Source organism: Apis mellifera, linkage group LG1, assembly GCF_003254395.2.
Source record: "Apis mellifera strain DH4 linkage group LG1, Amel_HAv3.1, whole genome shotgun sequence".
Taxonomy (NCBI): domain Eukaryota; kingdom Metazoa; phylum Arthropoda; class Insecta; order Hymenoptera; family Apidae; genus Apis; species Apis mellifera.
Window position 1 is genome coordinate 7153474 of NC_037638.1, and position 21501 is coordinate 7174974.

At 42.4% G+C, this 21501-nt stretch overlaps 1 protein-coding gene across 5 annotated transcripts in view; it reads right to left on the minus strand.

The window, feature by feature from the left end:
- The window catches only part of LOC410739 (teneurin-m), a 56094-nt gene continuing 34593 nt past the window's right edge, over nt 1-21501 (minus strand). The window contains exons 1-12 of one of the 5 annotated variants that reach the window (XM_006565294.3): nt 18448-21498; nt 17298-17575; nt 16827-17073; nt 14865-15239; nt 14015-14350; nt 12362-12569; nt 10982-11008; nt 9301-9517; nt 7610-8445; nt 5224-7529; nt 4385-5138; nt 1-4213 (exon numbers count right to left, since the gene is read on the minus strand). In XM_006565294.3, coding sequence (XP_006565357.3) covers nt 2725-4213; nt 4385-5138; nt 5224-7529; nt 7610-8445; nt 9301-9517; nt 10982-11008; nt 12362-12569; nt 14015-14350; nt 14865-15239; nt 16827-17073; nt 17298-17575; nt 18448-21478 — 10104 coding nt within the window. In that variant the 5' untranslated portion in view covers nt 21479-21498 and the 3' untranslated portion in view covers nt 1-2724. Of the gene's footprint in view, nt 4214-4384; nt 5139-5223; nt 7530-7609; nt 8446-9300; nt 9518-10981; nt 11009-12361; nt 12570-14014; nt 14351-14864; nt 15240-16826; nt 17074-17285; nt 17576-18447; nt 21499-21501 lie in introns of those variants that run through there. The other 4 variants (XM_016910928.2, XM_006565293.3, XM_006565292.3 and 1 more) reach the window with 4 other exon arrangements.

Below are 21501 nucleotides of genomic sequence, written 5' to 3' on the forward strand. Positions count from 1 at the left end.
TTAATTATGATTATGTATGTTTTTTTTTTTTTTTTTTTTCTGCTTTAAATTCATCCGTACAACTAACCTGGAACACAACGTGGCTCGAGCGACGTGGCTCGCACGTTGGCTCGCTATTTCTCTATTTTACGTTTTATTTATACGTACGTATTATATCGCATCGTCTCATCACTCTCTCGTTTTACTTTCTATGTCAATTTTTTTTATTACTCTCTCTTCTCCTCTCCTCCCCTTTATATTTTTTATCTCGTACCAAAACCATAAGAGCTCGATTTCTAAATTTTTTTATACCTCTTTTTTTCTCTCTTCAATTCTACTTCATTCACTCGAATACCGATAAACACCGATGAATTTTTATACTCTTATAATAAGAGAGGAGATTCTTTTTTTTTTCTTAAAGACGTTCTCTCTTCATTATTCTCGATGAGGCGCATGAGGGTTGATTTCCACGGGACGATCCCACAGACACACGGTTTACATAGGACATTATCTTTGACGACACAATTCAAAAAATAATTTTTCATTTTTAGTAGAAAGATAGGCGGGGTATTTCCGTACAATAGTATATATTATATTATATCGTATTAATATTATTTCTTTTATTAGTTATTACTATTACCAGTATTAGTATTATCATATCATTATTACTATCATTATTATTATGTTATTATTATTATTATTATTACTTATATCGTTATCGTTAATATTATTGTTATTATTATTACTATTATTATTTATTATTTATTATTATTATCATTATCGTTATTATATTATTATTATTATTATTCCACCTGGACATTATTTTGACGGATTTCGTCATGACATTTTTTTTCTTTTTGCTCATCTATTGCTCGTCCCGTTACATCACGTTGTCATTGCTACCAGGATCACGCGAGGTATACTGACACGAGGCATAAAATACACGGTAACGAATTTCCACGCCGAATTATCATAGGCTTCAGTACGACACGTAAATGTCCTTTCGTATCTAACAAATCTATTTACATCGCGTTCCCTCCCCCCCCCCTTTTCTCATTTTTAACGATAGATTCCAATTTTGTTTTATTTTTCGATCTAAAAAAAAATCGAATGCGATTATTTGTTTATTTTTTTTTTTACCGATCCTTCCAGGCGGATACGTAATCTTTTTTGCGTGGATCGCGTAATATAAATCTGATCAATCCAATTTCAATTCGATATACTTTTCTTCTTAAAGAAAAATTACCTCGATTAATCTCAAATTTTTCTTAAAAAAGAAAAAAAAGTATTTGCTCGATCCAATTTGTATCTATGCATCTTTTTTTTCTATGTATGTATGTAGTGAGTATAGGTGTCTCGCGTGTATGTTCCGTATATGTGTGTATGTCGCGTGTTCAGTACATACACACACACCATTTCGCGTGTCATGTATATAAGTATACATATATAAAAGCATTATCGACAGTTTTCCATTTAAAGTTTACCGGTTTTAATCGTACGTATATCTATATATACATACACATATACGTCTATGTATATGTATATTTATATATACATATATATATATATATATTATATATTTTATCTACACATTACGATAGTAGCTATATTTACAATCGCACATCTCGCACTAGCACACCACTTGCGTCATGTTAAAAATATCTGTTGTATATTTGTGTCGACGTATCTTTTTCTTTTTTCTTTTGTTTCTTTTGCATTAATCATCTTATTTCGTTCGTTCGTTCGTTCGCATGTTCCGCGACGATATTTTATAGGCGAAAGTATCATAGTCTGCATAAATATAATCCCTCTCTCTCTACAGAAGAACGAAAACGCTCCGGATACGTCGGTGTCGAAGCGTCCCGTTCGTGTCTACGTGCACGTCTCGTTAGACCCTGTTGCATGAAATACACCACCATACCTCCGGATCGATCGATCATTCTCGAAAGAACAGGAGTATCTTCTCTCCTCTCTCTCTCTCTCTCTCTCTCTTTCACGCACTCTTATTTTTCTTCCTCTTTATCTCTATGTATTATTATGTTCTTTCTTTTTTTTTATCTCAAATTTCATTATTCACGGACGGCACCTTCATGAACGTTCATGCACTTACTTCAATGTCTTCTTGACACGTCGTCGATTGCGAATAAGTATCATTTTCTTTGATTATTAATATAAACTAATCACCACATAACAAGCTTTTTCTTTTTTCTCGTGACTAGCTCAATCTTCTTGACCACGATTTTTCCACGAACGTATATATATATATATATACATACATATATATATATATATATATATATACTATCGTCGAACAAACATTTTCGATCGTGCTGTCGATAAAAAAATTATGAACACGATTGAATCACAAGCAACGCTATTATGGCACACCGAGCGGGATATTTTGCTACACACAAAATAAAAAAAACCGGACAGCATCACCACATTTATTCTTGATCGAAAGAATACGTTTCTATTATTTTCCATTCTTGTCCACCATCTTGATCACGAGTGCGCAGTAAGAGAACAGAGAGAACGATCGGGGAGAAAAGTTAGGTTAGACGGCACGTATACGCTATCTCGACGAAATACCTTTCCTTTTTTTTCTTTTTATAATCGATGGAACGAACGTTAGTCTTGTCTCTCTTCATTGTTCTTTCGGTTATATATTTGTCCGCGGCGCGCGATTCACGTAGGTGCACGAATCAAGTCCCAAATAGCGTTACGATCCCGCGTCACATCCTCGAATCACGAGTCGTGCCTGTGAATCCTATTACGCCTGTTCCCACTCTTCCGCCGTTTCCTTTTCGTATCTCTTGTGAACGCTACGTTGCCAGGATCATCGGCCAATTGTGGATATCTGTGCACACTGTGAATATCGACACCCTCGTAACCGCTCACCGTCCCTCGACTAATCAGTTCATCCTTCTCCTCCTTCGACCAATCACCTCTGCCTTGGAAACCGGCCATTACGAGCTGCTTCTCGATCTCCCAGGCTCTTTCCACCGCCCTTTTGTGAGCGTGTTTCAATATCCTGTGCCTTTCTTGTTCAGGATCAGCTCCGTATTTGATCACGACGGCTGCGTCCGGATTGTGCAACCTCAATTCTTTCCAAGTACCGGACCCATGTTCCGTGGTTTCGTGCGTGGAAACGTTGAACATCCCTCCCAGACGACGAAGTTCTTCCATATCGTCACGAATCTTCAACGCGTTGTCCTTTACAAAGTAGAACACATCCTGGTCATGGACGCTAAAATGTAACGGCAGGAAGTACGAGTTGTTGAACACAGATGTCACCACGTCCTGGACCACACTGTTCACTCCATCTACCACACTAACGAGAGCTCGTCCACCGACGCGAGACACCAGTATACCTTCACCGAATACAGCGCGACGATGGGCTACGCGAGGGAGAAGGTTTCTCGTCTTTGGCTCCAATTTGAGCAACGGTTTCGGCACGAATCCCAAGTCGGAGAATTTTTCGTGTACGCGGTTGACGATGCACTGCAAACCCGACATAACACCAAAGTCAGGCGTCAATTGCGGCGACGTGACCGTAGCGCTCGGTTGGTACACCATTTGTTTCATGTATTCGGAACCTAACATGGCGGAAATATCGTAGCCATAAAGTTTCAACCAGCTGCTCAGATCGGTCATGTATTCCACGTTTTGTTTAAAATTGATGGGATCGTTGTTACGGAAACGATAGATGAAAATGTCCGTTGGGGTGGTCAGCTCGTTCGCCATTTGTTCCCAAGCGGGTGTCATCCATTGTCCAACGGTCGGATCGTACAGTCTCTTGTTCAAATAGACTAATTTTGTATTCGGGTCGAGAAGGCCGCCGTGGAAATCGATCGGTAGATAGAAATCTGGATTCGTGTCTTTGATTATCCTTCCAAACGGTGTACGTCTCATCTCCTTGATCAGATTTCCATTGGTGTCGAACAGCGCCAGTGGGGAGCCATTTTGATCAGTCGCCACGTAGAACCTTTGCTCGGACGTCTCTACCGTCATGAGGAAGTTGCGGGAATCGTAGAGGAATCGGAACGTTTTCGAGGATTTCGGGAAGTGAATGTGCGTGATCAGATCCGGCGTCTTCGGGTTCGCGTAGAAAAATTGCGTAATGTTCTCGCGGTCATCATTCCAAGCTACTAATCGACCGCGATCATCATAGAAATACCATATCTGGAATTTCTTGTGCTCCGATGCGTGAATCAACTGGCCGCGTGAGTTGTATCTGTACAAAAGAATACAATAATTTTGATTACTCTAAAGATAATTATATTTTGAAAATAGAATAAACGAATTTTATGTTATATTGATTATTAATATGACGACCATGTAAATTAATCTTTCTTTGAACACGAAACGTAAGACAATTACGTTTAAAAATAACTCTTGAACAAACCTGTACTTGTGCTCTCCACGAATAACGACGAAGCCCCGTCCGTCGTACGAATTAAACTCGACATCGCCGTATTGAACAACACGATCCCCGCTATCGTATCCCAATGCGATTTTTTCATTGTGTTCCGTGACGCCTATCACATTACCATTTTCGTCGTACGCGTATTGCCAATTATTTTCCGTGTCTGCAACTTCCAACACGTGCCCGTCGGCATTGTACGTTATCTTTTCCATCTTGGTCCATTCCTTCTTCTCCATGGCATCTTTTCCGATAGAGAGTTTCCTCATCTTTATACGATTTCGATTGTCATATTCGAGTTCCATGCGGAACACGTCCAACGATCGAATGTTCATTAAAACTGCCTTCACGCGGCCATGCTCGTCGTAATCGGTGACGGTGAAGAACTGTTTGCTACTATCCTGCATCACGGATCTGTTGAACAGATTTCTGTATATTCTCAGATCCCCCACGCCTTCCAATATGCCGAGGTTTTGATTGTACTTCAATCGCAATTGGGGAAGCTGTTTGCCGTTGATATCAACCTCGATGCCCGATATTCGGGCGTTGCCGTCGTATTGGTAGCGGTAACGCGCGTTATCCAAACCGCTCTTACTGCCGAATTTGATCTTCTCGTCTTTCACGATCCCTGCGTGATATTTGTACTCGATACGCATCTCGAAATTTGGTTCGTTGATGTCGATGCTGTGCACCAGACTCGTGGTTTCCTGATAGGTGTAGTGTATCGAGGATAGCCCTGTAACAAATATATTTAAATTCAATGAAATTCCTTTCCACAAAAATTGTAGAATTTACGAATTATTTTAGACAATTCGACTTACCAGCAAGAGTGGTCTCCAGTTTTCCGGTATGATCATAAACGTAAGCAACCTTGCCACTTTGATGAGGATACACCTTGGCTAAGATCTGTCCGTCGTCGTTGTACAAAATTTCGTACGGGTGTCTGTTCATCGGCGAGTAATACTGATATTTGTAGAATCCTAGAGACGTCTGTAACGAGAACGCGTGAATGTGTCCCCTCGGAGTGGTCAACGATTGCAACGCCCCTGCCTCGTCGTATTGCAACAAATAATCGCTCCCTCTTGGCGTGGTCACCTTCAACGGGAGGCTACTGAACATGTCCTTGAACGCGTACACCATGGACGTGCCGTCGCTGTACTTGATCTCGTACAATCTCCCGGCCCGGTCGAAACCGTAAGTTTCGCCGATGTCTCCCCAAGTCCAACTGGTCAATCTGCTGAACCGATCGTACTCGAGTTCTACGCCCGAGAAGATGCCATTTCTCGGCCCCCATTTAACCGGTCTTGCCGTCTTGTCGTAAGTCACGTTCAGAAACTCTATATCCTCCATGAACACTGCCACGCTATTGGTCTCCCTGTCGTACTCCAGAGACAGGAGAACATCTCCGTTGACTCGAAGCTTTCTACCAACTTGCGCCACGGATTTCGAATTACCCCTGTTCTTGTTGCCTTGAAGTTTGCGCAAGAAGTATCGCCACTCGAATCTATTCGCCAAGTCTCCGGCGATCTCCGTTTTCTGTTTAGCAGGCACCGGATAACTCTCGCCCAACAGGGGCTCGATTTCGGCCAACACGGAGTACGGCAAGGTATCGGTGCTGACCGTGTGGGCCCACGGCGTCACCTGGCCCACGGAACCGTCCGGGAGCACGGTCGTCCTCTGCTCGGCCTCCCCGATTCTCGTCACAACGGACGACCCCTTGATCAGCATCGAGATGGGCTTTCTGTTGTTCTGCCCCACCTTCACCACAGCACCTTTCAAACTCAGGTCGAAGGTGAGACTGATCACCTTCCCCGTCGGGGTGACGGCGGTGGTCAGCCTGCCGAATTCGTCGTAATTGTACACGTAGCTTCTCCCCGTGCTGTCCAATTTCGTTTTCAGCAAACCGGTCGGCCCGTGATAATCGAACGTCACGTTGTAATTATCCGGCGTGCTGAGCTCGTGCAACATCTTCATCCTCGACATCCTGAGCCTGCACTTCTGCCCCTTCGTGTTCTCGATCGAGTTCACCTGGCTGCTGTAATCCCTCAACAGGAACACTTTGTTGCCAGCCGCGTCCGTCACCGTGCTGAGTTTCCCGTTGCTCGTGTTCACGTTGTACGTGAACTGATAAACGGACTCGCCTGTCAGAATGTTTTTCGTGGCAACGTGTTGGCCGAATCTGTTGAACACGTAGATCTCTTGGGTATCCGGCGAGTAGATCTCGTATTCCCTGGCGCCGCTCGCGTCGGGGATGCTCGCCATCACGGATCGTATCCTGTAGTTCGCTTGGTCGCCAATGTGAACGACGCCGTCCGGCGACACGGCCACCGCCGATATCGTGTTGAACTTGGACGTGGACGCGAGGTAGTGGTCGGCCTCGAAGCAGTCGCAGCCGCGTTCCAAGCAGTTGCACTTCGACTCGGCGCCCGCGTACGGCGAGATCTTGCCGTCTGTGCCGATCACTCTCACCCGATTGATCCTTTGAGAGTCGCTCTCCGCGATGTACAGGTTCCCGGACGGGCCGAACGCGATGCTCTGCGGCATGACGAGGGTGGCGTGCGTGGCCAGCTCCGTGTCGAACGAGGAGGAGGGGGACGCGCAGTGCAGAGGGCGGCCAGCCACAACCTTGACGCGGCCGTCCGGCGCCAGTTGGAGCACCATGTGATCGTCGATCATGTGCAACGAGTTGTCCAGAGGATTGATGGCCAATTCGGTGGGCCAACGAAGGTGGACCTCCTCCACGTTCAACGTACCCTCGCAAGGGATGGGCTTCCAGTGAGACTTGTGCATGTGATTCCCGATCACCGTGGTGATGATGCCATCCCTGTCTACCATTCTGATGTTGGTCCCGTCCGCGAAATACAGCACGTTGTCCGCGGAAACGGCCACTCCTTTGGGATAGGCGAGCTTCGCGTCCCTGGCCAGAGCACCGTCGCCGCAATGGGCTTCGTCCCCGGGAAGACAACGTTCTCCAGATCCGACCACCGTCTCCCAGTTGTGGTCGGGGTCCGTGTAATCGTTGGTGTCGCGGACTCGGATAATTTGGTGGGATTCCGGGTCAGAGATGTAGAGGGAACCGTCCAATGGACTTAGAGCTATGTGATAACGGTAAGAGACTCTCGTCGCGCTGAAAGGAAGAATAATTGGATCGTGATTCAAGCGTGTAAAATTTCAGAGAGAATAATTGCAGTTAACAGGGAGTCTTACTTGAGTCTGACCACGGTCCTCACGGTCCCGTCGACGAGGATCTTTCTCACGAGATTAAAATCACCGACGAAAATGGAACCATCGGGAGCAGTGGCCAGAGCTACGGGCGCAAGAAGTCGTTGCTTCGAGGCTTGCCCGTCGCAATCGTAACAGTCCAACGGCCTCTGATGCCCGTCTCCCATAGTGGTCAGGATAACCCTTGGTTTCTGCTTCAGATAGATATTCGAACCGTCCCCTTTCTGCAGTATACCCTCGTGGAAGTTGTATCTATGATGAATGTCCAGGTTCCATCCGCCAACCTCGGATATGGACATATCGTGACCGCTGAGCTTGGTCGTCTGCACGTCCCAGATGACGTCCTTGCAGTCGTTGTACTCGTATCCGACCTTCACCATTGCCGTGGTCACACCGTACACGCGTTGCCTGTAGACGTTCAATCGGTTCCAAGCGTACGTGAATTTTATCACCGGATCCGCCTCGAACGTCTTCTCGAACAGGATACCCTCGATCGTGATTCTCAAATGGATCAGGTTCAGGGTGGGCGGTATCGCTTCAGGCGTCAATTGCAATTGTATCGTGGACAGATAGCCGGCCGCTCTGGAGCTGTGGTAAACGAGATTCAACCCCGTGCCGGGTATTTGCAGGCTTTCCTGTATGACTTGGGACTCGGCCAGAATCGCGCTCTTGTCCGGGCAGGCGCCTTGGAAACCGTGCTTCCACGTAGCAAGCACCACAGGCTTCATCAGGTCGTAATCGTGAGCAGCGCAGGCGTGCGGCACGTGGCTCGGTTGCTTTTCCTCCGCGGTGCTCATCACGATTTTGTCGATGATTACAACCTTCGAGAAAGATATTAATAAAATTTAGATTAGATTTCTCGTCGAGGATTATACTCTTCACAAGGGTATACATTTTCCGTTTTAATAAAGTTTCGTTTAATGTCACGGTCGATTCACTTGAATATAACAGGCGAAGGACGTCCAAGTATTTGTATGTAAATTAGCAGTTATTTTTAACGGTTAAGAAATAACTCTCTGAGGCTGGAAATGTATATAAATCGCGTGCGCACGAATCATTTATGTGTACCACGAATATACAAGTGCGATTATACGAGTATTTTTAAATTTATTTTATTTATAAATTCATTTCCACGTTATAAATATTGTAAATATTCTATCAATTCATCACTTTTTTCTTCAAAATATCTAAACAAGATTAAAGAAACTTTGATCATCTTTCTTCTGTTTCATTAGATTAATTATTATGATTTCGAGACATTTCAAAGAAACATTTCAAGGTATACATACTTTATTTATCACTAATTTTATTTATTATTTCAGAATTAATATTTTTTATTTCATTTTTCTTTCAACATTTTTTCATTGATCATCCTTCTTCTGTTCCATTTGATTTACAATGATCTATCTTCAAATGATTTCGAGACATTATTCGATAAAGAACATTTCAAGGTATTTTTATATATACATTATTTATCACTAATTTTCCATTCTTCAATTGAAATTGATATAACACCAAAAGATATTAAATTCTTTAATAGAAATTCCTTTATCAAATTCATTCATTCTAGTTTCTTCAGGTTTTACATTAATTCCAATAATTTAAATTTTGTTTACTTTGCTATTCTTCAAACTCAAATTGAATATTCGATCATAATTAAATGAATCGTGTAATACCTCGTTCCACGGGACGAAAACTATGTGGCTCTGCGGCTTGAAGGGGGACCTGCCGAACTGCAGAGTGACCGCACCACCGCCGTTCACCAGGAGATCGAACCAGCCGTCGTCTCTCGTCAGGGTGAAGCCTTCCAGGGGTGTGCTGGTGCTGACTCGCACCCCCATCAGGCCGGTGCCAAGATGCGTGACAACGCGACCGCGGACAACGGCCGATCGGCTGTCAGGAAACAACAACGTTAACGATCCAACGGCTGTCAAAAGTCGGTCGTGGTCAAACTAACGTGATTACTTTTCTTTTTTTCCACTGTGCACACCGTGGCACACTAACAACAAAGCAACTGTTACTGTCTAATCTAATCTCAATCTACGATAGTATTTACTTGTGTATATTTTACTTTTTCGTTACGTCTTGCAGTGTTGTTTTCTCGAGTAATTATTCCTTGGAACGAAGATGTACCACCATGACGTTGTTTTATTCGTTTAATCGCACGCGCGAAAATTAATCGAATTTAACTTTGGATAAATATTTTTGCAAGTTTTTTTTTAAAGTGTTTTTAAAGTATTGCTGTACCTCTTCGTTCTTGGTAATTGGTATCCCGTGCGTGGTGTATACGTAATTATTACTATCAGAAAACAAACTCGAATACGCGGGATAATTCGGTCAACGCGATTTCTGTCTTCTGTCAACGTTGCTCCTCAGTGCTAAAGAGGTGGATAATCCTTTTATAAACGTTTATTGTATCTATCAAATTTTGTTCCCAACAAATTCTAAAAATTACTTTACTTTATTGAAAAATTTAATTTGAATTAAAAATCAAGCAACTATCTCGAGGAAAATAAATAAATCTGTATAAAATTCCAATAATTTCCCATATATAATATTGAAATAAATTTGTATTCTTCTGTAAAAAGATAGAGAGAGACACTTTTCAGGTAATAATAAAAAATATATTTATATAAATTCTCTTCATTGACAGAGAAATTAACTGAAAAGTGAGAAAAAGCTGCCTTCCCTCATCGGCACTGAAGAGAGAGCATCGGTCTGGTAAATACATATATATATAACACATACACATATAACACGAATAACACAAACTTTTAGAAGCTCAACTTAAAAGGCACGAAAGACAACGTAGGAATAATAAGGTAACCAAACCATGCAACGAGAAAGAGATTCGAACACTGATGAGAAGGAGAGACTGAAGAAGGGTTGGTTTTTGTGAGCTTTCTTTTTTTTTTTTCTCTTTCTTTTCTTTTCTTTTTCTTAATTTTCTTTGATCAATCGCACACGCCACGTCGCAAAACACATTCGAGAAAAGGAGAGATTCCTCTTCGTTTGTCGACACGATCAAGTAAGCGTCGTGAAAAACAAACTCGTAACTCGAAATTGAATTGAAAAATCGCGCGTGCGACCTAATTCGGATGCAGGAGTAGTAGTAATATTACGTGGTTATATAGTAGTTGCACACGATAATACCATAAAATGCACGAAAAATATCAGTCAAACAGCATGTCAGCAGATATATTCAACCCCTTATTTATTATACTCTACTAAAAACTCGGTTTCTTTCTTTCTTTCTTTCCTTTGCTTTTCCTTTCTTTTTTTTCTTTCTTTCTACTCTTTTCTTTTTTCCTCATTCTTTTTTTTTTCTTCTCTTGATCGACGAAATGGCTTTCTTACCTTGTGTTGAAGTGATTCCAGAACATACTGAACGGGCAGCACGGATAAAACAGAGCCGAGTTAAAAATGATGTGATATTAAAGGCAAAAAATTAGATTGGAAGAGAGAGAGAGAGAGAGATAGAAGAGAAGAGAGTCAAGTTAGAGAGAATATATTGGGAATATATAGAAAGGAGTATACAGATTGAACAATTCGATCGAGGATTATATATTGAAAAGGATGAAAATGGGAAAATAGTTGTGAGAATATAGAATATAGAGATCTTGTGGAAAGAAATTTAGATAGAAATTCTTAGGAATCGTAATAATTAATCCCCTCTTTGATCCAAGGCTGATAAAAAGCTCGAGGCTCGAACATGGAGTCAACACATTCACGCAAGCTCCACTCGGACGGACACGTGAGAGAGAGAAAGATAGATAGATAGATAGAGTAATGGAAAGAGAGAGAGAGAGAGACCGTCGATCATACGTCGCGTACGATCGATCGGTTCGATGACGATTCGGAGAATAGCGATAAAAAGAGAAGAGGTATGATAGAATGATGAGCGAAGAAAGATTGAAAGAAGGGGGGGGGGGGGATTTCAGTGCAGGGCACACGCTCGCGCACACGTACGTACAAACATATGTATAAAACTTTTGGGATGTGATTTCACACGGGTCACAACAACGCAGAGAATATATCATATATATCTATGTATACGTCTTCGTGTTTCTTGTACATGATATAATAATGAACGTGTGTATAAAACACGGACGAGAATAAATACGTATATAATATATATATATTAAAAAAAAAATAAATAAATGAAAAGCAAGATGCACGTGTCTTGCCTTGGTTGGCTCGAGAGACAGCTAAAGATTATTAAATTAAATTAATTAATAATTTATTATTATTAAAGAGGGGATTTCTTTTCATATTTATGTAAACACTGATTGATTAATAAAGAAAAGAAAACTGATTTACATACACTTAATAATCTTTAGTCGTCCCACAAGACACGCATTCTTCTCAGACGTATATTATTCGTTGAAACACACGATAAACGAAGAGTTTGTTGGAGGAAAAAAAAAAAAAAATAAATAAAAAGAACCCGTTATTACTCTTTCAATCAAGCTCTTCGTACAAAGTATATATACTTTTTATGCCGAGTGTGTTTGAACACACGCGTGAAAAAGAAACAAAATTGCACGAAACATGAAAGTCGGGACGGACGGACGGACGGATGGACGGACGGACACGGAGACACGTTCAAGTCGGCGAAATTTATGCGTTACGTTGTTTTCCATCCGAGTAATTAACGCGTAATTGTAATTAGTCGTAATTTAATAATAAAACGCGAAGGAGAGAACGTGCTAGGGACACGGCGATCGTTTAACTCACCTCTCGTTGAAGGTCTCCTGGCGAGCGTAGTTCTGCAGGCTACCCTCGTCGATTAAAAATTTCATCCTTTCGAAGAAGGAGGCGGTGATGGCCGGCGGCTGCTTTCGCAGAAGTATATCGATCGGCTTCGGCGCTGACACGCAAAGCTGGCTGCTACGGCATATATGATTCGAGCAACATTCCGGATCCGCGCAATCGATGAGACCGTCTGCAAAGTGCATTACGATGCAATTAGAAAACCTCGTTCATACTTTTTATATTGGGTTGGCAACTAAGTAACTGCAGATTTTTTTTTGAAAATCAAAGACAATTTTTTCATGCAACTAAATAACTTTATTCTGTAACGTGTTGCCCATTTTGATCAATGATCTTTTGCAATCTTTCAGGCAGCATCGTAATCCCACGTTCATAAAACTTGTGGTTTTTATTAAGCAAAAAACTGAATCAGGTACGATTCGATATCATCATCATTATTGAAATTTTTACCATTCGAGAAGTTTTGTAAAGATCGAAACAAAAAGTAATCGGATGGTGCAAGGTCAGGACTATATGGTGGATGTGGCGAAACATCCCAACCAAGCTCCAATAATTTTTGCCGAGTGACCAAAGATGCGTGTGGCCTTGCATCGTCACGATGGAATACAACACCTTTTCGATTTGTCAATTCGGGCCGCTTTTCTTCAACTGCATTGTTTAATTTCGTTAGTTGTTCGATGTAGACAACAGAATTGATCGTTCGGTTGGGTGGTAAGAGTTCAAAATAGACAATTCCTTCGTAATCCCACCAAACTGATTACAAAACCTTCTTTCGACGAATACCAGCTTTTGATGTTGTTCGAGCTGGTTCACGTGGCCTGCTCCACCATCTTTTCCGCTTGATATTGTTGTAAACAACCCATTTTTCATCGCCAGTTATCACTTGTTTTAAAAATGGATCATTTTCATTACGTTTCTTTAGTAAATCGCAGTTGTTAATGCGTCGCGTTAAATGCTTTTCTTTCAGTTCGTGAGGAACCCATGTATCGAGTTTTTGAACATAGCCAAGTTGTTTTAAGTGGTTTTCAATGCGATACATGAAGCTTCTCTGCAATCTCACGAGTTGTACTGTGACGATCCGAATCGATTATTGCTTTGATTAGGTCGTCATCAACTTCAACTGGATGACCACAGCGTCTTTGAGTGAAAAATCACCAGAACAAAATTTGTCAAACCAATTTTGACACTGCCGTTCTTTTAAGGCTTCGTCGCCATAAACAGCGCATAACTTTTTGTGAGCTTGCGATGCGTTTTTCCCTTTGCGAAAATAAAAAAGCAAAATATGACGATAATGTTCCTTTTGATTTTCCATTTTTCAACGAATACTACGCAACCGATCAAAAAACTTTTTTTACTGATTGCCAACTATCAAATAACAAAATGTGTTTTACATTTGGACTACGCAATTACTTAGTTGCCAACCCAATATATATATAGAATTCGATGGATTAAATCAATATTTCGAATAAAATCTTTGATTCCTCGTTTCTTATATTTGATCCAAATGGAAGAAATATCCATCGTTTATAAATTCCACGAAATTATTCTTCGCTTCGATTAAAAATTGCAATAATCGATCGAAGTGGTGTTAAAATCTGCACCCCACTCGTTTTGTACCTTTGTCGTTGTCTCTCCCGTCGTTGCAGTTCTGCTCGAGGAGCACGTTGCAATCTTTGCCGTCCCAACCGTCGTAACACCTGCACTCCCACTGGCCGTCGTTGCTGACTCTGCATTGGCCGTGCCCGGAACAGGAATTCGGGCAACCTTCCATGGTGCAGTGTTTCCCGTTCCAACCGGTCACGCACAAGCAGGTACCGTTCTTACATTGGCCGTGTTCGTTGCACCGCGGATCGCACTGCTTCAAATTGCACAGCTCGCCCGACCATCCGGGCAAACAGTCGCAGGCGTTGTCCACGCAATGCCCGTGGGGACCGCAATCCAAATCGCACAGCTCTGCGAAAATTACGATTTGTATTTCAACTTCCCGTTCCAATTTTATTATTATTATTATTATTATGTGTTTGAGAAAGACGTTAGTTATGTATGCAAGCAACGCAAGAAGCCAGGGGGGACACAAAAACAACGATCACTTTGTCGATTGGTTTTTCTTTTCTTTCTCAAAAATTAGTCAACGTTTGGGGTAAGTCGAATCGACGATTTATATTAAAAGGTAAGAAGAAAAGAAAAGAATTCGATCATTGGTATGGAATGAGAATAATTTTACAGATACCTGGAAACATAAGAATCGATTAGAAGAAATTTTTGTTTATTTGTCAAGTTGTGACACGATTTAGAAATGGCTGAAAAGATTGATGAATATTATCTTTTTACGAGAAGTGTTCACGTAATTCTAATGATAAACACTTCCCTTTCGATTGAGAAGATTTTGTGCTCGAGCAATTAAGAACTTTGAAATTTATGGCCTCTCTGATTTTCTTTTTCGAATCGAGAAGAATCATTTCTTTACCTTTCGAGCAGTCGTCGCCAGACCACATGGGCTCGCAGAGGCAGGTCTGAGTTTCAAGATCAAAGTTGCCGTGGCCGCTGCAGTCGGGCAGACACTGCAACGCCTCCTTGTCCATTTGGCTGCAATCAGCTCCCTTCCAGCCCTTCTTGCATATGCAGGTGCCCTCCGCGCAGAAACCGTGGCCGGAACAAGTCGGATGGGGGCAGTCCACCTCCTCGCAATACTTCCCCTTGTACCCACGCACGCAATTGCACTTTCCATTCGTGCAATGCCCGTGCCCGTTGCAATCAGGCACTTCGCATTCGTCGTGTCGGAGGGAACACTCCTTCCCCTTCCAACCGGGATTGCATTGGCATTCCCCGTTTATGTACTCGCCTATCGTCAATGATGGATAAGATAATTATCTGTATATTATAGAAATATAATAGAAATTGTTGGAATTGTCTTTTGGAAAATAGATCGGTATCGAATCCAAGCTCTTTGTTTCAGGGAAACAAAGAAAAGATTGTTATTATAATTTTAGGTGAAATTTTTTGACAGTAAAAAACTAGGATTAGATACCTTATTGTAAAAAGGTAATATAAATTAAATAACATGGCGGCTTTTTATATTTAATTAGAGATGCTTAATTAATTTGATAGTCCACGATATTTTATAGAATAATAATTCGAATCAAAATGTAGTATGTTCAAGATATAAGAGCTTCAATAAATTTAATTTTACAATTACTTATTTTAATCCGAGTATGAAAGAGGATTTAAAAGTAATAAAATAGATATATTTATTTCTAGAAAAAAATAAAAGAATGAATCGAAAGTTTGTTTCAGGGAAACAAAGAAAAGATTGTTATTATAATTTTAGGTGAAATTTTTTGACAGTAAAAAACTAGGATTAGATACCTTATTGTAAAAAGGTAATATAAGTTAAATAACATGGCGGCTTTTTATATTTAATTAGAGATGCTTAATTAATTTGATAGTCCACGATATTTTATAGAATAATAATTCGAATCAAAATGTAGTATGTTCAAGATATAAGATATAAGTAAAAAGTAATAAAATAGATACGCGCAATAGTTAACCCAATAGAAAAAAAATAAAAGAATGAATCGAAAGTTTGTTTCAGGAAAACAAAGAAAAGTTTTATTATGATTGAATTTATCCATTTTAGGTGAAATTTTGTTATTAAAAAATTTAGTAAAAAACTAGGATTAGATATTCTATTGTAAAAAGCTAAATGAATATATTATATTAAATGTCGAATCATTAAAATTAAATAACATGGCGGCTTTTCACGAAGACTTGCTCGAGTTTAGATTTATGTATCGTTGTATTAACTGGCCTGAATTTATTCAAATTTTGTAGAATAATAATTCGAATCAAAATGTAATATATTCAAGATATAAGATATAAGAGCTTCAATAAATTTAATTTTACAATTACTTATTTTAATCCGAGTATGAAAGAGGATTTAAAAGTAATAAAATAGATATATTTATTTCTAGAAAAAAATAAAAGAATGAATCAAAAGGGAAACAAAGAAAAAATTATTATTATAATTTTAGGTGAAATTTTTTGACATTAAAAAATTTGCCAGTAAAAAACTAGGATTAGATATCCTATTGTAAAAAGCTAAGTGAATATGTTATATTAAATGTTGAATCGTTGAAATTAAATAGCATGGCGGCTTTTCATATCTAATTAGAGATACTTGTCGATTAATTCGATAGTCCACGATATTTTATAGAATAATAATTCGAATCAAAATGTAGTATATTCAAGATATAAGATCTTCAATAAATTTAATTTTACAATTACTTATTTTAATCCGAGTATGAAGGAGGATTTAAAATAGATCCGCGCTATATTTATAATATATCAAAGGATATACAGGATCGAAATACTTAACCCAATTTCTAGAAAAAAATAAAAGAATCGAAAGTTTCTATTCGTATCAACTTACCACGTTGGCTGCAGAGGACGGGGCACACGCTCTCGCTGCAGTCCTCGCCACCGAAACCAGGGTTACATTGACAATGTCCGAGCAAACATTCCCCCTTCCCGCTACACCCGTTCGGACAATTATGCGTCATGTCCTCCGCGATAATGGCTATGAACGACACCTCCTGAGGATCACCGTCGTCGTTGTACAACGAAAGGAACCAATGGCCAGGCTCCATGTAGTGCGTCACTTCCTTCTTGATCGACGGCTGCACCAGAAACCGATCTTAAAAATCTACTTACTTCCACCAATCTCTACTCTACTCTAAGGGAGAAAAGTAAAAAAAAATTCGCAAGAAATTATCTCAAATCATCGACAAAGAAAAGACCAAATCCTTTGTTGTTAAGATGAATTGTTTTAATAATAATAATGTTTTCTAGGGAGGAAAAGAGAAATAAAAACGGGGGCAGTGGCACATACAATGACACTAACATGGGACGCCCTTGTCGTTCTGGCCTTGAAACCGCTCAACACCTCGAGGAGATCGTACTGCGTGTGCGTAGGAAGCGCGTTCCTCCTCGCGTACACACCGATGCTAGCCCCGCGCGGAATATTATAGTCGAACCGCACGTACGCGGCTTCCGACTGGTAGAATTGCATGTTCCAGTAGCTGTAAGGCGGTATCTCTTTGCTCAGCTTCTGCCCCAGCCCCACTTGGGCGAACGTGGTGCCGTCGGGTGGAAAAGATCTGGCTGGGAATGTTCTCGCACCTGGATAACGTTAGACAGGGAGACGTGAGTATCGTGTGTTCACCGTGTTTCAAATCAGTTTTCCGTGGAATCGTATTTCGAAAATATATATATATATATTTGTGACAAAAATTCGAATATAAAGGATGTGATATTTGATATCGAAAGAAGGTGTCTTGATTCATCTTTGAGAAAATTATCATCCATCAGAAAACTGATCTTTATTTATATACAAAGCACAAAATTGTAAAAAATCTGCATGGCTTTTTATACTTAGCTAGGCTCGAATTTTATATTCCCCATTAATGATAAACTCTAATCGTCTAAACTCTCGCGAGATCCATCGTAAGAACCAATCAGTGGAAGAAATATCTAAAAGAAAATTGGTTCTTACACGAGATTTTTCATCTTCTTCACTTTCGCAACAATTTCGCGCGAGAGAATCGATTAGAGGAATGCCTCGGTTTATATTACAGTATTGCGTACACACCACGATGCACCAGTACCCATATTATTACAATATTGCAATAAAACTTTTCTCTACCGTGTAACCACTACAACCGTTATCAACGTTTAAACACGCCAGGCAAGTTCGAGCGCGATAAGTAGAAGAAATACCTCGCGAATAGTGCTACGTGTGTTGTTTTATTCAAGCGAAGAGAGAGAGAGAGCGAGAGAAAGATAGAGAGAAATAGAGAAGCTCGCATCAGCGCAACAGAGCGAGATCGGAATAGTAATAAAAAAGAAGCGTTGAAAAAATAGAGAAAGGAAAGCAGCGATAGAGAAAAGATTACAAGGATTAATACACCTAATAGCTAGAGAAGCTGTGAGAGAATCTGTTAAAAAAAAGAGAGGCAAACGTTTGAAAAAAACAATCGTAAACGGGGCCTCACCTTCCAGGATCAGTATAGTGGGTTCTGGGGGTAAGGGTGTTGTCCCAGAACACCCCGACACGCTCGATACGCCGCTCGACTCTGACTCGTAATTCGAGGTTGTCCAGTCAATGGTACTGCTATTCTCCTCGCTGCCCGAGACATAATCGTGCTGGCTACTCGTCTCACCCTTTACCTCCTCCTCCTCCTCCGAACTCACTGACCTCACCGAGCTCCCCTCCTCCTCCCTCCTCCTCCCTTCCACCTGCCTCGCGTCGCTCGCCGTTTCCTCGCTCGCGTTACGCGTCGCGTAATGCTCCTCCCGACCAGCGTCGAGGTTCAACGGCGTCTCGTCGACGGGAGAGAAATCGTTGTCCCACTCGTCCGACGACGATCCCATGCACGGACAAGAGCACTCGCACTCGCCGCCTGCCCATATCGGGGGCGGCGGCGACGAAGGTGGCTGCGGCGGCGGAGGCAATCGATCGTCGTTCCCCTCAGAAGGATCCCTCGCGATCTTGGCGGCCATCCGCCCCGACGACGACGACGTTTCTTGCTCGGCCGTCGGCCGTTCTTCGTGCATCTGTTGCTCTCCCTTTCCTCCCTCCGCCCCAATAGGACGTTCCTCGTCGTGCACAGCGCCGTCGCCGCTCGTCGGCACCGAGACGGAGAGCACGTAGAGCGGCTTCGAGGAAGCGGAGTCGCCGGAAGCGATCGTGATGTTGACGAGCACTCGATGCGACGACGAGGAGGAGGAGGAGGAGGAGGTTGAGGATAATGGCGGTCTGTCGACCGGTACCTCGATGATTTTCACTTGGTGAGTCGGGGGCCGAGATTCGGCGGAGTTTGACTCGACGGAAGCGTCGTCTCTTCCGCCCTCGCGTCCTTTGTCCGCGGAGGGAATTTCAGCCTCCTCGCGGAATTTCCTCTCGAATTCGCGCAGAAACTCCTCGTCGCTCTCCTCCCTGGTGATCACACGGAGATCACCGATCGAAGCACGGCGGGGCACGTCGTTCGTCTTCACCTCGTCGTCCCCGAACGAGCCTCGATCGTCGTCATCGTTGTTATTATTATTATTATCGTCGTCGTCGTTGTTCTTCATGGTTTGGTTCAATTTCACGAATTCGACCTCGTCCTGTCCGTTGTAATTGTAAATCGGGGAAGGATAGTCCCGTTGGAGGAGCTCCTCCGATCTCTCGTAACTTTTCCCGCGACTCGGCCAAGACTCTGGAGAGGAATCATTGTCATCCTCATCCCGGGGCAGTTCTCGCGTTTCCTTCACGACTCCCGAAAAATCGCTCGAATTCCCGCTTCCCCCACTTTCCACGCTCTTACCACTCTCCAAAGATTTCGACAGTGCTGTGTGTACTGTGTGATCGTTCTCCCTCGCTTCTTCTTTCTTTTCCTTTATTTTTTCCAAAGATTTCGAGGAATCTGGAGGTGCTGCGTCTATTACGTGGTCGCTTTTTCTCGCTTCTTCCTCCTTTTTTATTTTTTCCAAAGATTTCGAGGAACTTGGAGGTGCTGCGTCTATTACGTGCACGTTTTCTATCGCTCCATCCTCCTCCTTTTTTACCTCCTTTAAAAATTTTGATGAACTTAATCCAGGTGGTGTTGTGTCTACTATGTGGTCGCTCTCCCTCGTTTCCTCTTTCTTCTCATTTACTTCCTTCAAAGATTTCGAGGAACCTGGAGATGCTGTGTCTATTATATACTCGCTCTCTCTCGCTTCCTCGTCCTTCTCCTTTATTTTTTCCAAAAATTTCGACGAAGATCCTAGAGATGCTACGTCTACTACGAGCTCACTTTCTCTCTCTCCTTCCTTCTTATTTACTTCTTCCAAAGATTTCGACGAATCTGACGGTGCTACGTCTACTGTGTGCTCACTTTCTCTCCCTCCCTCCTCCTTCTCCTTTATTTTTTCCAAAAATTTCGACGAATCTGACGGTGCTACGTCTACTGTATGCTCACTTTCTCGCCCTCCCTCCTCCTTCTCCTTTATTTTTTCCAAAAATTTCGACGAATCTAACGGTGCTACATCTACTATGTGCTCATTCTCTCTCGCTCTCTCCTCCTCCTTCTTTATTTCCTTCAAAGATTTCGAGGAACCTGGAAGTGCTACGTCTACTACGTGCTCATTCTCTCTCGCTCCCTCCTTCTCCTTTATTTTTTCCAACGATTTCGAGGAACCTGGAGATGCTACATCTAATATATGCTCGCTCTCCATCGCACCATCCTTCTTTTCATTTACTTTCTCCAAAGATTTCGACGAATCTAGTCCAGGTGCTGCGTCTACTGCGTGCTCGGGAACTACTACTAGCGCGGGTACTACAGCATCCTCGCTACTTACGTTCGACGATCGTTGACGATGCTCTGGTAGAATCCTGTCGTCAATTCCCTCCCCTACCGATTCTACGCTCTCCACCCTTCCAATCGTGCCATCATCCTCCTCTTTGCTCTTCGCCCGACCGCGTTTCGCGATCGATTCGACCTCCTCGCCCCGAAACTCGTTCGAGTCCACCCCCACTTCCGGCAACGCAACTTCGTAAGCCCCAGGGATACCACTTTCGACAGTGGTGGTTCGTGGAACGTGGCCCGTGCTCGAATCGTCGATAATCGGGGAGGACGGTTGGCTCTCTTCGTCCGTAAACGAAGAAGAAGAAGAAGAAGAAGAAGAAGAAGAATAGGAAGAAGAATCGGTGGTAGGATTAACAGAGGAAGTAGCAGACGAAGGATCGTGCGAATAATAGTTGTTAGAAGAAGAGACATACGTGGTGGATGAAGAGGACGGGGACGGCGACGAGAGGGACGAGGAGGGCGGGGAGGAGGAGTTGGCTGCCGCATGCTCCTTATCATGCACAACAACAACCACACCACGTGGACGGTCGCCCGTGAATCGCGCCGATCGCTGCTCCTCCGAGCGTGGCGACGCGGCCGCCATAAACTCTAGCTTCGAGGGATGCTCGTCGGCTTGTTCACGGGACGGGACAGTTTGGTGCAACGCATGCTTGTTATACGTGTCCCTACGCTTACGGTAGGCGTGCTCTAACATGCTGCTAGCCGATGCTCTCATAC